Here is an 18,490-nt window from a genome sequence, read left to right on the forward strand (position 1 = left end):
TAGAATTAACAGAAGAATCTGATTATTATAGATTAACTGCTTTATTAGATAATGAAAGACAGGCTGTTCTAAAAATAGAATTAAATCTCAAATCAAATGAAAATTTCAATAAACAAAATCTTTTAAAAGAAATTTTTAATAGAAAAATATAATATACTATGGAAAAATTCAACTTGAAGCCCCTATAAAGATAAAATCCGCCAATGGAGAACTTGAAATAGCTTTGATAAATGATGAAGAATTGAGAAAACAGATTGAGAAAATTAAGGATCAACAAAAAATATCTAAAATTGGATGGATTCATATTAGTACTATACAAGTCTTAATCAAATCTATATATATGAAAGGAATTAATTCACCAATAAGCTTAGCAATATGTGACAAAAGAATTACTGATGACCCAATAGATCAAATAATTGGAATTGTTCATGGAAACTTGGCAAACGTAAATGTTAAATTCAATGCCCATCTTTTCATGGAAACTTGACAAACGTAAATGTTAAAATCAATGCCCATCTACGCTATACCTTTATCAACTGAAAACCTTTGAAGATCTATAAGTTTGGCTTATAAATTTCATAGAAAGAATCTAATGGAACAAGAAGATGAACCTTTTTCAATTACATATGCAATAAATTATGCTTTAACAAATAGCCATCATAGTATAATATTTAAAAACAGAGAAAGAATTTATGTTGATGAATTATTTCAGAAAATTGTAAAAAAAGAAATACCAAAATATAAAGCTATTGAAAACCCAGTTCTATTATTAAAAGAACCATCAGGAAAATTAGTTTCATCGAATTTTCAAATTAGAGAATCTAAAATTAATAGCCCTTTAAGTTTATCTAAGTTAAAAATTAAAGAAGAAAATTTTGAAATAAAGGAATTAACAAAAAAGGTCGAAAAATTAAATGAAACCCTAAACACTAAATTATGACAATAAATAAAGAAGAAATATATGTAACTTATCAAGACAAGAAACAAGAACTCTTTGAAAGAGAAAATCGTTTGAATTATTTGCAGTTTTCTGAAATAAATCAAAGAGCATTTGAAGCTCTAAAAATAATCTATGACAAATTGAAAGGAGAAGTTGAAGAGCTAGAAAAATTAATAGAATCTCTAGAAAATAGTGATGAATCGATGATAGAGTTTGCAGAAATTTTAAAATAAATAATGAAGCATAAAAAGATTGAAAAATCAGAAAATAAAATAAAAAGAAAAAGGGCGAAAAAATTAAAAAGTAAAATAAAGGAGTATAAAAGGGAATTAAATAATCTTCAGATCGAAATAATAAAAAGGATAGAAATAAGAATAAATATAAACAAGTTGGAGTTAAACTTAAAAAATTTATAAATGCCTGGAAAACTATATTATGACTTAAAAGAATTAAAGCTATTAAAAGAAAAAATGGAAAATGAAGTTGAAAAATTAAAAAGATATTTAGAAATAACAGAAAGTGTAGAAATAAAAGAAGTTTTTGAGGATTTAAGAAATTATATTAAAGAAAAAGACAAACAGATAAAAGATTTTATATACAATAATTCATGCAAAAAAGAATATTATAAACTAAAACAAGATTGAAAAACTATAAAAATCAGAATTATAAATACTAGTAATACGGTCAATACTTTTTATGAATTGGCAAATTATTCGAAGAGTTAATAGAAATTTCGAAAAAGAAATTAAAAGAAAAGACGACTTTAAAAATTGGTATCAGAGCCAAGTTAACGATTAAGGATAACATTTTCTCTTTAAGCAATACTTTTTAGTGATACGCTTTTAAATCAATAAAACAAAAATCTATAAATCTGTACAGATTTACATCTTTACAGTAGATAGACCCCTCACTTAATAGTCATGTAGTTAAGATTTTTCTGTCAGTAGTTAATGATTTTGAATAATAGAGAGACTTATTTAACTATTTATCTTACGAAAATAAATTTAAGAACCTCAAAGTATAATAAAATTTAATTGGAAACGAAATTGTGATGCAAAAATTATTGGAGATTTATTTGAGTATAATTTTAATAAAAATAAGGTTATATCTTTTACATAAAATGAGAATATTCTCAATTACTTCAAATTAAACGGCAGGCCACACTATAAATACATGCCCATCAAGGACAACTAACATAGAGCACAAAGAGTGAACGAGAAATCAAATTAAAAAGACTCTGCCACGGGAAGAGTATAGTGTCCAAATGGCACATGCAAATAATAAGGGTAAAGTTTGTGTCACTGGAGGCACAGGTTTTCTTGGTTCATGGCTCGTCAAAACACTACTTGAGGATGGTTACACTGTTAACACCACTGTTAGATTTGATCCAAGTAAGTAACCTTTCAATTAATTTTCATGATATATATATAATATATAATATATATGACATATTATATTTATATAGTAATTTAAATTTCTCTAATTAATTACCAAACATCAGTTTAAGATTTTATAAAGAGATCGAACAGAAACAATTCCATCGCAACAACATATGTGTAGATGCACCAATGCTAGTTGTACTTTATTTATTTATTTATTTTTGTCTTAATTGTACTTTATAATATGATGTTATCATAAAATTATTTATTTAAAAATATCAATTTATTAGATAAACAATAAAAAAGTATAGAAAATAATTTTTAGTTAACCAACGTTAATTAATTTTATGATTTAGATTTATATTTTAAAATTAAAATAAAAAATTTATAATTTAAAATAAGTAAAATATTTAAAAAATGAGTTGATTTTGTTTAAGAAAAATTAATTTTCTAAATTTATAGACATAAGCTTCCTCACAAAGCTATCAAAAGCATCAGAAAAGCTAAAAGTGTTCAATGCAGATTTAAGCAAGCCAGAGAGTTTCAACGAAGCAATTGAAGGTTGCATGGGGGTATTCCACGTGGCATCACCAATAGACTTTGCAGTGAAGGAGGCCGAAGAAACAGTGACAAAGAGAAGCATTGATGGAGCCTTAGGGATCCTAAAAGCATGCAAGAATTCAAAGACAGTGAAGAGGGTGGTTTACACTTCAAGTGGCTCAGCTGTTTGCTGCAAAGAAGAATCTGAGGAGGAGGAGGAGGATGGTTTTGATGAGAGCAGTTGGAGTGACGTGGAGTTTCTTAGGAAATTCAAGCCGTTTTGTTGGTCCTATGCGGTTTCAAAGACATTGACGGAGAAAGCTATGCTTCAGTTTGGAGAAAACAATTATTTGGAAGTTGTGTCTTTGGTTGCTCCTCTTATTGTTGGACCATTCATCTCTCCAGAGCTTCCTGATTCGGTTGAGAAAGGACTTGTTTTGGTGTTAGGTAAATATATTTAATACTTATACTTACTAATTTTGATACGTTGATACTTAGGTATTTGCGGTGTGATTTAATTCGGTTATTTAGAAAAAAGCTATTTAATCAAATTGTTTATTATAATTTCGGTTTAGTTTGATTAGATTTTTATATTGAAATCAATTGAACTAAATTATACCAATTAAAATTGATTTAGTTTGGTTCACTTTGTTTGGTTTTCTCAATTAATTTATTCAAACCAAACTAAATGTAAATTTTGGGATTCGAGACAAGATACATCTAAGTACCTATATATACAATTAGTTAGGACTTGTCTGTCATATAATTAATTGGCTTGAATTTAACTTATAACTTGTTATAGGTTTTTTTTAAAGTACTAAACTTGACCTGTTGTTCAATCTGACTTAGTCTGAAACCTGTTAAAAGGCTGGTTAATTTTTTTTTTACAAAAATAAAAATATTATTTAAAAAAATTATTTTTAATAAATATATTTATATATAATATGTAATATTTAATATTTATAAAAAAATTTAAATTTTAAAGTATTTAAAATATATAAAATTATTTATATAAGAAGCTCAAATTCTTTTCCACCTCTACATGTAATACATCATCAATAGTGAAACAACTTATGTTGTCAAAATACATATTCCATACCTAATCAAAGCTGGATAATACCAAAGAATCATTGCCAAATCTGTTAGAAAATAACCTACATAAATATAGGAAGGAAAAGGAAGAATATATTAGCAAACAAACTAATTGAACAATTCAACATAGTAATAACTCCTAAAACATAACATTACTAAGAAGATTATGAGAAAGAGATATTCAGTAACAAAAAAGGAAGCTAAATACAAATTAAAGCATAGAAAAATATATTTAAATATGTTGTATGCAGCAAAGTAACAGTAATAATTATCATAAGTCTACATATTTTATTACCTCCGTTACATGCAATATGTCATTACATAAATTAGATAGACTTAATTAACTTTTGTCATAATAGAATTTGAGAAAGTAGAGGATATATAAACAATTAGCTCTTCACGTTAATCGTCACTGAAGAAATCTGATCTCATAAGGAGATAAAAAGATACAACAGATACAAAAATAACATGAACAATAAAGAATTCCCTGCAATATAAAATGTTGTTGTTCAAGCAAAAGTATCAATTATTGAACAAATCTATAAACTAAAATCATAACGCAATGAAATTTTACCCGTTATTCCATTCTATTTTTTTATTGCTCAATTTGACATATCTCATGAATAAGAGAGAACTCATAATAACTACTGATACGTCACCCATATCCTCGGTCAACTGCAAAGCTCGGCACGTGGGCAACCAAGCTCGGTCCCGCATCAGACGCTCGGAATACTCGGCACGTAAGCAGACAAGCTCGCTCTCACCTATTCGAAAAATAAGAAACGTGCTCAACAAACTGAATCACATAAAAACAGAATATCATAACCAACCTACAAACTAGGACTTATCTACATGAAAACGGTAAAACAATCCCTATAAAGCCGAATTAACATTCTCAACTAAGGCCAGGTTCCATCATCAGTTCTCATATACACTTATTTCACTCTCACTTAATTATTCTCTCTCTCTCTTCTCTGAGATTATTACTAACTTAAGCGTCGGAGTATCTTTTGCAGGTATTCCCGCCGCGGTGTTTGACCTTGGCCGACGTCAAACTCTTCCTCCCGGTTGACGACTTGCTCGGAAGTGCTTAAGCTCGGCCCCCCTAGTGTTCGGACGAACCACTTGGCGCCCACCGTGGGGCCGGAGTACATCTAACCCCACTTTTTCCTTTGTTTAGTCTTCTACCTTATTTTGCAGGATTCCCGATCCTCGAACATGGCTGACAAGGAAAGTCCACAACTCTCACAGGATGACCTCCTGGCTTGAATCGCCGAGCTTCGGGCAGAAGTACGAAGAATAGCCGAGCTGTCGACGCAGAACAATGGAGAAAGCTCCAAAAACTTGGCTCAAGGTTCTATAGACCCTTTAAACATCGCCCCGCCAAAGGAAAAGCTCACCCTCGACAACCCCTTCTCCGAGGAGATCACAAATTATCAGATGCCAAAAAACTTCACTCTCCCCACCGCACTGGAGCCATACAAAGGGTTCGGCGACCCCCGAGCCCACGTAAAGAAGTTCCAATCAATGATGTTTTTCAACGGCCCTAAAAATGAGCCCGTCCTCTGCCGAGCATTCCCTACCTACCTCAACGGTGCTGCATTACTCTGGTTCTCTAAACTTCCCGAAGGCTCAATCTCCTCCTTTGAAGATCTCGCCAGATCGTTCATTGATTACTTTGCTGCATCAAGAATCTACGTACATGGATCGGACTACCTCGACACCATTAAGCAAGGTCAGCATGAAAGCCTGAAGGACTACATGACCAGATTCGCTGACGCAACTATGGAGATCCAGGATTTAAACCCGGCCGTTCACCTACACGCCCTCAAGGCCGGGAGACCATTGCCATAACAAAGCCAAAAACGCTAGAGGAATTCCGAGAAAGGGCGGCAGGTCAAATGGAAATCGAAGAACTCCGAGAAGCCCAGAAATCGGACAAACAACCTCATCGGAGAGATGAAGAAAGAACTTTCAGATCCCCAGGGAGCAAAGACAGTAAGAAGACTTCCAAGCCCGCATCAAAGTACAATACGTACACCAGATTCAACACCAGAAGAGAAAACATCATCAGAGAAATTCTCAACGCCAAAATCATAAAGCCACCAGTTCGAGCAGGAAATTACCAGGATCAAAGGTTTGCAGATAAGACAAAGCATTGTGCTTTCCATCGGAAGTTCGGTCACACCACGGACGACTGCATAGTCGCGAAAGACCTCCTGGAAAGGCTGGCACGCCAGGGGCTATTGGACAAATATATCGAGAACTGGAGAGGCAAAGGAGGAAACTCGGATAGGGGAGAGAATAAACAGGCAACGGCGGACAACAACAAAAAAGAACGGACAACTCCTGATCCACCAAGAGGAATCATTAGCCACATATCAGGAGGATTTGTAGGCGGCGGAGAAACAAACTCGGCCAGGAAGCGAAGCTACAGGACGATGCTAGCAATCGAAGGAACCATACAGCCAAAGAAGGACAAAGACCCTGGCGTCACCATATCCTTCAACCAAGCAGACCTCAGATCGGCAAGCCCTAACCTCGACGACCCGGTGGTAATTACTATCCAGGTCGGAGACCTGTTGGTAAGAAAAACATTGCTAGACCCAGGTAGTAGTGCTGATGTTTTATTTTATTCTACATTTACAAAAATGAAATTATCAGAAAAACTAATACAACCTTCCTCGGGAGAGCTGATTGGGTTCTCCGGAGAGAGAGTTCCCATCATGGGACATATATGGCTAAAGACCACAATGGGAGAAATCCCTATGTCGAAGTCCATTGATATTCAATACCTAATAGTAGAGTGTTATAGCCCTTATAATATTATACTCGGGAGACCCGCCTTGAATATATTCAAAGCGGTGGTATCCACATAACATCTATGTGTTAAGTTTCCAGTGCAGGAAAACAAGATAGCTACAGTTCACGCCGGCCATCAGGAAGCTCGGCAGTGCTACAATGCTTGTCTGAAGAAAGACCAGGCGAGAGAAATAACTCGGCCCCAGGTCCAATCCATACATAGCTCGGCTGACACCACCGTGCTAGCCGATCTCGATCCAAGAGAAGACCTCGGCGAAAGACCTCGCCCAATGGACAACCTCCAACGAATAACACTAACGGCAGATGACAATCAGTGCACATACATCGGAGAAGCATTAGAAGGGGAAGACCAAACAAAACTCATACAGATACTACGCAAGAACGCCGATCTCTTTGCGTGGACACCAGATGATATGCCCGGAATAAGCCCAGAAGTCATCTGCCACAAGCTGGCAATTGACAGAACAGTCCGACCAGTAGCACAGAAGAAAAGGAACCTCGGAGAGGAGAAAAAGCAAGCAGCACTAGAAGAAACCAAAAAGCTCCTCAACGCAGGTTTCATCCGAGAAATTCGTTTCACCACATGGTTGTCCAACGTGGTAATGGTAAGGAAGAGCTCAGGTAAATGACGCATGTGCGTCGACTTTACAAACTTAAATAAAGCTTGTCCCAAAGATGCATATCCACTGCCTTGTATTGATAAATTAGTTGATAACGCCTCTGGTTTCAAAGCTTTGAGCTTTATGGATGCATACTCTGACTATAACCAAATTCTAATGCACCCAGAAGACCAAAGCAAAATAGCTTTTATAACAGAACATGGGAATTTTTGTTACAAGGTAATGCCCTTTGGCCTAAAGAATGCAGGTGCAACATATCAAAGGCTGATGGACAAAGTATTCCAGCATCAGATAGGCCGCAATATGGAAGTCTATGTAGATGACATGGTAGCCAAAACACCCATGCAGGGGTCACACTGTGACGACCTATTAGAAATCTTCAAACAACTCCGAGCATACAACATGAGACTCAATCCGGACAAATGTGCTTTCGGAGTACAAGGAGGGAAATTCCTCGGATTCATGCTAACATCGCGAGGCATCGAAGCCAACCCAGAAAAATGCCAAGCTATACTGAACATGACGAGCCCAAAGACGGTAAAAGAAGTCCAACAACTAGCAGGGCGAATAGCTGCCTTATCTCGTTTCCTACCTACAGTGGCAAACCGATCTTATCATTTTTTCCAAACATTCTCCAAAGGCAAGAAATTTGCATGGACAGACGAATGTGAGAACTCCTTTACTGAACTCAAACAGCTCTTAACATCACCACCAATCCTCCAAAGGCCTGAGACAGGTAAACCATTGTACTTATATTTATCAGTATCTAACCATGCTATAAGCTCGATTTTAGTAACAGAAACAGGAAGAAAGCAAAGCCAGTATACTTCATCAGTAGGGTGCTACAACCAACAGAAACACGGTACCCGAGGATAGAACGACTGGCGCTAGCACTAATCACAACAGCAAGAAGACTGCAGCACTATTTCCAGAGCCACACAATCATAGTACGAACGGATCAACCACTAAGGCAGATACTAACCAGACCCGAGCTCGCCGGCAGATTAATAAAATGGTCGGTCGAGCTCTCCGAGTTCGACATTCAGTACGAATCAAGGAAAACACTGAAGTCACAAGTACTAGCCGACTTTCTATCAGAGATGACCAATGACACACATAATACAGAAATCAGTTGGAGCGTACATGTGGATGGAGTGTCCAACAAAGAAGGCAGTGGAGCGGGGATACTACTCAAGGAAGGAAACAACGTGGTGGCTGAGCAATCACTGCAGTTCCGCTTCAACGCAAGCAACAATCAGGCAGAATACGAAGCCCTACTTGCTGGACTAAAGCTCGCCCTACAACTACAAATACCTCGAATAACAGCCTACTGCGACTCTTCACTAGTGGTACATCAAATAAAGGGCAAATTCCAGGTAAAAGATCCTTTGTTAGAGAAATATTGGCTCATAACAAAGGATCTAATTTCAAAATTTAAAGAATTTGATATTATCCACGTAAACCGAGAACAAAACACCAGGGCCGATGTGTTATCTAAGTTAGCCACAACTCGGCAAGCCGAAAACACATCGGCACTATCCCAGCTAACACTTGACAAACCAAGTTTTGAACAGGATACAATTTTGAGTATCACACAAGTCCCAGATTGGCGAACACCTTTTTTCGATTACATCAATGCAGGCACCATCCCAAATGATGGCAGCAAAGATCTTACGAACATGATATTATTGGCCAACGATGAAACGGGACTGCATCTCCAAAGTCAAGGCATGTGATAATTGTCAAAAGCACGCCACCCTCTCGGAGACCCCGGCTGAAAAACTCCATACCATAGAGGTAAGCTGGCCTTTCGATAGGTGGGGATTAGATATCCTCGGACCTTTCCCGAAAGCGCCAGGCCAGGTAAAGTTCCTTTTGGTTTCAATAGATTATTTCTCTAAGTGGATAGAGGCACAACCATTAGCACACATAACGGCAGAAAAAGTGCGATCTTTTTTATGGAAAAATATCATATGCAGATACGGTATCCCAAGAGAGATAATCTCGGATAACGGGAGACAATTTACAGATCATAAGCTCACTGCCTTTCTAACAAACTTTAAAATCAAACATCATTTCAGCTCAGTAGAGCACCCGCAAACTAACGGACAAGTTGAATCAGCTAACAGAATTATCTTACAGGGATTAAAGAAAAAGCTCGGCGAAGCTAAAGGGGAGTGGGCCGACCTCATCCCAGAAATTTTATGGGGCTACAACACCAGCATTCAATCTGCCACAGGGGAAACTCCCTTCAAATTAGTATATGGCGCAAAAGCACTTATTCCAGTAGAGGTCAGCGTCCCAACGTTAAGGGTCGAGCTCTATAATCAACCAAACAATCAACAAGCTCGGTCAGCCGAAATGGACCTCGTAGAAGAAGATAGAGACATCTCTGCCATAAAGCAGCGAGCCAGAAAACGATACCTAGAGCAAAGACACCACAAAAGAGTAGTTCACAGGTCCTTCAACATTGGCGACCTTGTACTCAGACGAACAGAAGATGCACGGAAACCACCAGCACATGGCAAATTGGCGGCAAATTGGGAAGGTCCTTTCCGAGTTCTTCAAAATCTCGGAAAAGGAGCTTACAAATTAGAAACCCTTAGAGGAGAAAAACTTACAGGAACGTGGAACATCTCCTCTCTAAGGGAATATCAATCGTAACATAGCCTGTGTAATAGCGAATGATGGTACTCTTTTTCCCTCCGATGGTTTTTTCCCAAAACGCAAGGGTTTTACTCGGAAAGGGTTTTAATGAGGCCGAACGCAACAAATCATTGTACTCATGCGACCTAATGAGCAATCAAAACGGTTCTCATTTTGACAGTTAACATACATTTCAGTCAGTAAACACTTAAAATTAATCCGACCTTATTCCTCGGAAAACCTCCACCACAAAAAAACAAGTCAAAGTTTTTTCTAACGAACATACTAATCCAGGCTTCATACTCGGAAATCAACATGCGCATGCCGAGCATAATACTCGGCCAAGTACATTTCCCACATCTCTAACAAACGAGCATTTAAAATTAATCCGAGCTTCATACTCGGAGAAAAACACGCACATTCCGATAATAATACTCGGAGAAGCACAAGCAACCACCAAGTCATTCGAGCGAAATCTTAAAAGCTCATTCAAACACAAGCCCTATCTTAGAACCTCAGCTCTCCCTATTGACAATTTGATCAGACAAAGGATGGCTCCCGCCACCTTCAATACACACATACAACCGTTTTTCAATAACAACATACCATTATAACTTATCAAAATACCAAATTTGATTTCAACAAGATAAGTCATAATCAAGCCAAGCTACATACTTGGAACTCAAAATGCCGCTACTGAGATTAGTACTCGGAGTTGTTTAACAAAATCAAAACAGTCACAAGTTTAAAAACTACTACACCTTGTTCAAAAAAAAAAAGTAAACTAACAAAAGCCTATTCTGCCTTATCACCTATGCTAGATCCTTCACTTTCACTCCCAGCAATAGCCTCATCATCCACAAGCTCGCCATTTACGACCACCTTTAGAACATCAAACTTTGAAGGATCAGCTTCAGGGTATAGCACCTTCACCTGGGAAACAGCACGGTCAAAGCCTTGAGCAAAAGCCTCATAAATCCCGCTTTCTAGTTCTTTGATCCGAGCGGAGAGCTGATTATTCTCGGACTCCATAACCTTCAGTCTCTCAGATGAAGCCTTTTGAAGTTTCTTCTCATCAGCCAATTCCAAATCTTTTTTCTCCATGGAGGAAGACAACTCAGCAATCTTTTCATCTTTCTTTTGGATAATTCCAGATAGCTCTTCAACACGCGTAACCTCTTTCTCCTCCCTCTCTAAGGCAAGCTCCTGGGACCGGCCAATGGCAACTATCCGAGCACCAATAACCTGAGGAAAAAGCAGATCAGTAAACAAAAAACACTATGAAGAAAGCCTTGCGAACACAAAACAGTAATTTATACTTGAAGAAATCGGCTAACACCAGCTCGACCAACTTCGTCAATCATCCTCATATCATCCGGGAAACAACACAGTTCATCAGCCATGGCAGCAAAAGGATACAGCTTGGCCCATAGAGACCTGGCATGTTCGTTGGCTGGATATCCATGGAGCCTTTTCTGCGATTCATACGCAGACTCAACCATTTGCAATATCATGGAGGACTCTCCTTTACACTCTAAGACCTCGGCAGGATTACCCTGACCATGTCCCCTTCTCCTCTTATGCTTCTGACCACCCTGAATCAAAGCAGCAGGACCTTTCCCCACATTGGAAGAAACCTCCTTCTCACCTTTTTTGCGTTGACTAAAAAAGGACTTCAGGCCCGCAGTAGTAATAGCAGGAGCTTTCTCGGCTGCAAACCAATAAACAACCAAATCAGGAAGAACATGTTAAAACAAAAAGTAGAAAACAAGCACAGTAAAACAAATTACCTATATGTTGATATACGGCCTGCCTATCAGTATCCCATTTCAACATCTCGGCAACCGACAACAAACCCCTTGGACCCAAAGACTTAAAGAGAAAATCCATCACAATATCATCATCAGGGTGCCTATCATCTACGTCAAGTGCCTGATATGGTTCGGGACACCAAAACAAAGGAAATCTCTCGACTAAATGCTCGGTCAAATAAAAAGGGAACTCCTCAGGAACACTTCTAACTTTCACAAACATGGATTTGAAATCCTTAAACGAAGACTTATACAAACCAAATATGGCACGACGAGGATAGCTACTAAGGTTCACCCACAAACCCCGATTAACCCCTTTCGCCTGAAATAAGGAAAAAAATAACCTAAGAGACGGTGGCTGATCTAGTAATTCCATCAAAATCTCGAAAGCCCGAACGAAGCCCCATGAATTAGGGTAAAGTTGGGTTGGAGCACAGTTTAACCAGTACAAAACCCCACACTCAAACTCAGTAAAAGGAAGCTTCACACCCAACTCAGTAAATAAACAGCTATACATATAGAAGAAAGACCAGTCATCTAAACGATCACACACCCGATCTCCCCTCCCACAAGGTAACAATACAATCCTAATGTTACTGCCCTGCCTAACCTAAATACTCGACCCCAACAGCTTTATGGATTCTTCATCATCAAACTGAGACATACGCTCTCTCACCTTAGCGTCAACCCAGTCATAAGGATCGCTGACATTACAGTTCTCCATAGACAACAAGAAAACAAAAACAGCAAGAAAATGAAGATAGAAGACAGAAAGAACCAGAACTAACCTTGCTTGCTCATTTTTTCTCAGACAGGAAAGGAAAACAGACTTTTTTCAAAACACAGCAGAATGAAAGAAGAGGTAAATGCAGCACTAGAGATAACTCCCAAAAGACAAACGGTTACAATACTAAAACATTTAATCCAATATGTTAAAAAAGAGGTAGCAATAAATGACCACAACATCCAACGGACAGGGGTACCTAGAAAAGCGGGCAGTTTTCACATCAATCATGTCATAGTGGCACACAAAACAAAGCCACTACTACAGAAACGTCTTGCATTCTTCATGGAACTAAACCGAGCTTTGGGGGCTGCAAGGAAATATACGACAGCTCGGTGACCGAGGATTACGACATTCTTGGTCCAAAAGCTCGCCTTAGTCCTGTCCAAACCAAGGCAAGCTTGGGACCTATGATACGTCACCCATATCCTCGGTCAACTGCAAAGCTCGGCACGTGGGCAACCAAGCTCGGTCCCGCATCAGACGCCCGGACTACTCGGCACGTAAGCAGACAAGCTCGCTCTCACCTATTCGAAAAATAAGAAACGTGCTCAACAAACTGAATCACATAAAAACAGAATATCGTAACCAACCTACAAACTAGGACTTATCTACATGAAAACGGTAAAACAATCCCTATAAAGCCGAATTAACATTCTCAACTAAGGCCAGGTTCCATCATCAGTTCTCATATACACTTATTTCACTCTCACTTAATTATTCTCTCTCTCTCTTCTCTGAGATTATTACTAACTTGAGCGTCGGAGTATCTTTTGCAGGTATTCCTGTCGCGGTGTTTGACCTTGGCCGACGTCAAGCTCTTCCTCCCGGTTGACGACTTGCTCGGAAGTGCTTAAGCTCGGCCCCCTAGTGTTCGGACGAACCAACTACCAATCTATAAATTAAATAAAATAAGTTGAATAGATAAGCAGAAATACAACAAAATAAAATTATTATAATTTTAAAAAATCAACAATAAATACACTGAACAAATAATTAAAAAACAGAAGCTGAAACACAACAAAATAAAATTATTAGCAATTTCAAAAAGATAAAAAACAAATACATTGAACAACAACCAGCAACAAATAATGAGAGAGAGTGGAAGTTGGAATGTGAAAGGTGGAAAGAGGAAGGAGTTCGACGCTGAGAGTGAGAGTCAGAGTGAGAGAGGGTGGCGCTAGGTTATTTGGGGCCTAGGGTGTTGGTTTTGTTAGGGTTTTTATGTGAATCCGTTCGATTCGGTTAGGTTTAAAATCAAATTGAACTGCAGAAAAGAATTTTAAAATTTTCTCATCATCTATCTTCAACCTCAACCCTACCACTATCTTCTTTCCCAAATCTCGAACTTTCATATCCTTCCATTACCATCTTATTAATGGCGACAAACAATGCAAGCATGACCGACTCTCTTCTTCAGAGAGCAAGATCTTCCACCCAGCCAGTAAAAAAGAACCAAGCTCACTTGCCTCCATATAGTCATCTTCTTCTTCCTTTGACTATTCCATTCTCCCTTCAAACCCTTAAAGAACTCAACAACCTGAGTCTCATTCTCTAATCCCACCGTCCTCTTCTTCACCTCTTCTAAAATCGGGTCAACAAAACCCTCATCCTCTTCCTTCTTCTTCGGTGGACGCGGTGGAGGAAAGGTGATGCTACTATTACAATCGCCATCGAATTCTCGTTCTTCAGCGGCCGCCCTCGCTTTGCTTCTTCATCCTGCTACTGTCCACGACGTCGCAGATCGGAATGTTTTGGAGCGCAAAGACATTCGACTTTGGTGACTTGATTGAACTCCACCTGGAAGAGGACGAGTGCGGAGAAACCCAATGCTGAAAAGCCTCTGAAGCATTTTTATGGTTTTGGAGTTTTCTTCGTCAAGAGAAATGTGGGCGATGGAGGCGGGAGTGGAAGGGTTCGGGCAGATTTGAAGGGATCGACAGGGTTCCTCGTCGTCTGCGGCAGAGGCGAAGGGCTCCAGTGCAGTCGCCATTGCATTTGGGATTGCCACTATTATTTTGATGGTAGGGTTGAAGTTGAAGATAAAAGGTGAGATGAATTAAAAAAAATTTAATAAAATAAAAAAATTAAAAGTTTATTATTTTTATCACACAAAACTTATTTTTTTATGAATATAATATTAGTTTTTATTTTGTTAAGTGCTTTTGTTAGTATTTATAAAATCAATTTTATTATGTTATTAACAGTATTTTTGTCAATTTTTGTCTACTTTTATTTATAATTATGTTTAATGAGAGTATCTTTGTAGAAGTGTCTAATAATAAAAATATCTTTTTTATGAATGTGTTTAATAAAAATGTCTTTATAGATATATTTTTTAGATATGTCTTTTTATATATGTATTTAAATATAATAATTATTAGTGAAATTCTTCGCATATAAGCGATTAAAGGTTGTAAGTCTTACAAGTCCAATTAAAACTGCTTCGAACCGTTCTTCTTCCTCTTCGTCTTTTTCTTCTTCTTTTCTTTCGTTTCTTGCCTTCTCTTTCTCCTCCCCCTTCTTCTTCTTGCTGCACGTTCTTCTTCCTCTTACTCTTCTTCTTCTCCTTTTCTTTCGTTTCTTGCCTTCTCTTTCTCGTTCTTCTTCTTCTTCTTCTTCTTACTGCACGTTCTTCTTCCTCGTCTTCCTCTTCTTCTTCATTTACGTGCTTTTCTCTCTATTTTCTTTCTTCGTTATTCTCGATTTCCATTGTTTTTTGACATCAAGCTCTGAAACCGTTTTTGAAGAAGAAGAAGCAGCAGAAGATGAAGAGGAGAAAGAGAAAGAGTTTTGAATTATGCATAAGGTGTACTTCAACGAATTTTGGGTGTATTTCTTAAATCCTTTGGTGTAGTTTTGTAATCCTTTGAGTGTATTTCTGTAATCTTTTGGGTGTATTTCTATAATCGTTTGGGTGTATTTCTGTAATTGTTTGGGTGTATTTCTCAAGTACCTTGTTACGACTTCACTCCAGTCACTAGGCCTTCGGCATCCCCCTCCTTACGGTTAAGGTAACGACTTCGGGCATGGCCAGCTCCCATAGTGTGATGGGCGGTGTGTACATGGCCCGGGAACGAATTCACCGTCGTATGGCTGACCGGCGATTACTAGCGATTCTGGCTTCATGCAGGCGGGTTGCAGCCTACAATCCGAACTGAGGATGGGTTTTTGGAGGGGGAGAGGGAGAGGAAGAGAAAGAGGAAGAGGAGGAAGAAGAAGAAAACGGTTGAATTACGCATTAAAATGCCCGTATGTGTAGCAATTTGTAAGACTTGTAAGTCAAAAAGACTTGTATGTGTAGCAGACCCCTAATTATTATTGACAATAAATTGACAAATCATATGTTAATCCCTTATACTTTTTCTTACAAAATTTATGAGTATAAATAGTTATTTTTCTCGGTATATACAAATTGATGTTTTGATCATAGAAGATGAAGTATATATCCATAAAAGATACTAAAATGTGGTTTGATGGACTAATAATAAATAATAGATAATAGATAAAATATATTATTATTTACATATATGAAGTTTGTTTAATTTGTTTCCCAAAAATAGTTTGATTTTAATTATTTATAGGTCCATCATATGATCACCCTCACTTAATTGTGGTAATAGTTTATAGTTATATTAAAAAATACTATGTCAACATAAAAAATTAGTTATTAAATCAATTATTATGTATTTATATGTTTATATGTATAATTAAATTTATTTTTCTGTGTATTTTATATTTTAATATATATTCTATATTAATAATTAATTTTAGTCATTAATTTTAATACACACTTAATATGATTGTAATTGTATTTTATAGTTATGAGCTAGGTATGCAATAATGGTATTATTTGGTTAGATGATTTTTTTTTTTTGGTTCTATGTTTAATTTGAATTTTTCTGTTCATTGTTGCTATATGCTCGGTTACAGTGGTGTTTGTATGGTTTAGAGTGGCGTTTTCTTTGCCTTTTGTATTATATCCCCTTCGACCTTTTCTTTTTAGTTTCTTTCTTTAAGAATCCTTGTCTTATAACAACTAGCAAAAGTTTTCTCTAAGAATCAAGCATATTTTAAGCATGGAATATTATACTACTGTTTTTTCTGTTTTTTTTTTTTCTAATAATTAATGAGTTTTGTTACAGAATTAACTAAGAGTGTAGCTAACTAGAGTTAATTAATTAAAAAATAGGTTTATTATAAAAAAACTCCTATTATCTTAATTTTTTGAATTTTAAAATTAAAAATAAAAAAATTAATTCAAATTGACTTATTTATATTATAATTGGTTTCTTAGATTTTTTGTTAAATATAGATGAATTAATAGTACTTTAAGCTAATAAGTTCCTTATAATACGTCCAAAGTTCTTATTGAAAGAAACTAATTAATGTTATTTAATTTGCAGGTAAGAAGGATAAAATTGGGATTACACGTTTCCACATGGCGCATGTTGATGATGTAGTTAGAGCACATATATTCTTGCTTGAGCACCCTAACCCTAAAGGGAGATATATTTGCTCACCATTTTCCATAGATATTCAAGAAATGGCTAAAATTCTTTCAGCCATGTACCCAGAATTTGAAATACCAGCAACACAGTGAGTTCACTATATATATATATATTAAAACGTCAAAAATTAAAAATGATAAATTTTAAATATTTAGAAAGACATTTAAAAACTTTTAGAATGCTATTTCAGAATGCTATATTATTATTATTAATAGTTTAATTTTAATATATACTGATAATGTACGTAAAATCATTTGATTAACAATGTCATTTAATCAAATTTATTTTTATAGGTGATCATGATAGATACAGAAATAAAATAAAATGATATTGTTAAACTAATACATTTGATGTAATTTGGTTGTACAGTGAGCTGAAGGAAATTAAGGGGTTCAAGCTACCACGTCTAATCTCAAACAAACTCATAGATGCTGGATTTGAGTTCAAGAATAGCATCGAGGATATGTTTAAGGATGCAATTGAATGCTGCGTGGATAAGGGATTTCTTTGAGATCTCTAATTCTCTACTAAAGCCATTAATTAATAAGTTAAGAAAAGAATAATAACTTCGTTATCTAAGACAATGACTAAAACTGCTTGGTGATTGCTCTCATACCCTAACATTTGTGATAAAATTCATATTTTGTATATGTGGACCAATATAATATAGACATGTGATATCATTAATCCTAGTCAATTAATAATTAAAAAATTTTAAAATCTTAAAATTTAATGTATTTTAAAAGTGTATTAATTATTATTTGTATACAAATACAAATACGTATATACTTTAATCATATATGATTAATTATGGTTAAATATTTTTGTTTATTAAAATTAATACAAAATTAAAATAAAAAATTTCTTCCCTTTCCCATGAGCATTGCCTTCTTCCCAAAACACTCACTAATTATTTTTTTGTTCTAAGTTAGACTCCTGAACACCCAACCTTTCCGATCTGAACCTCTCCAACATCGCCGTTCACCGCCGCCGTTCACCACCGCTCACCAACACCGCCAGATCCCTTCTATCTCACAGGCATTCTCGATCTTCATCTCTATCGCCCGTCGTTAGCGCTCCCTATTTCCGCCTCCAACTGCAGTGTCGTCGCTGTCTCTCACGTTCTAAGCCTCCGTGACCCTGTGTTTGCCGCCTCTGATCCACTAGCATAGCGGCATTCTCCAACTTCCACACCCCTATTCAAAATAATGAATTTCATTTATTTTGGTTATTTGGCTTGTCTCTTGCACATTCAAACCGTCAGTTTTATTTTATTGATTTTTTTATGGAACAAATTTTATTGATTAATTGCAGTATATGTATGATTGTCTCTTGTCTCATGTC

The 18,490-nt window shown here is 36.5% G+C and overlaps 1 protein-coding gene across 1 annotated transcript; it reads left to right on the forward strand.

The window, feature by feature from the left end:
- Window positions 1–2,204: 2,204 nt before the first annotated feature.
- Window positions 2,205–17,657, forward strand: LOC107485391 (vestitone reductase-like). The gene is made up of 4 exons (XM_016105916.3): window positions 2,205–2,331; window positions 2,782–3,306; window positions 17,042–17,234; window positions 17,516–17,657. Exons 1-4 carry the CDS (start codon window positions 2,205–2,207, stop codon window positions 17,655–17,657), a joined length of 987 nt encoding a protein of 328 aa, XP_015961402.1.
- Window positions 17,658–18,490: the final 833 nt, after the last annotated feature.

Source organism: Arachis duranensis, chromosome 4, assembly GCF_000817695.3.
Source record: "Arachis duranensis cultivar V14167 chromosome 4, aradu.V14167.gnm2.J7QH, whole genome shotgun sequence".
Classification (NCBI taxonomy): domain Eukaryota; kingdom Viridiplantae; phylum Streptophyta; class Magnoliopsida; order Fabales; family Fabaceae; genus Arachis; species Arachis duranensis.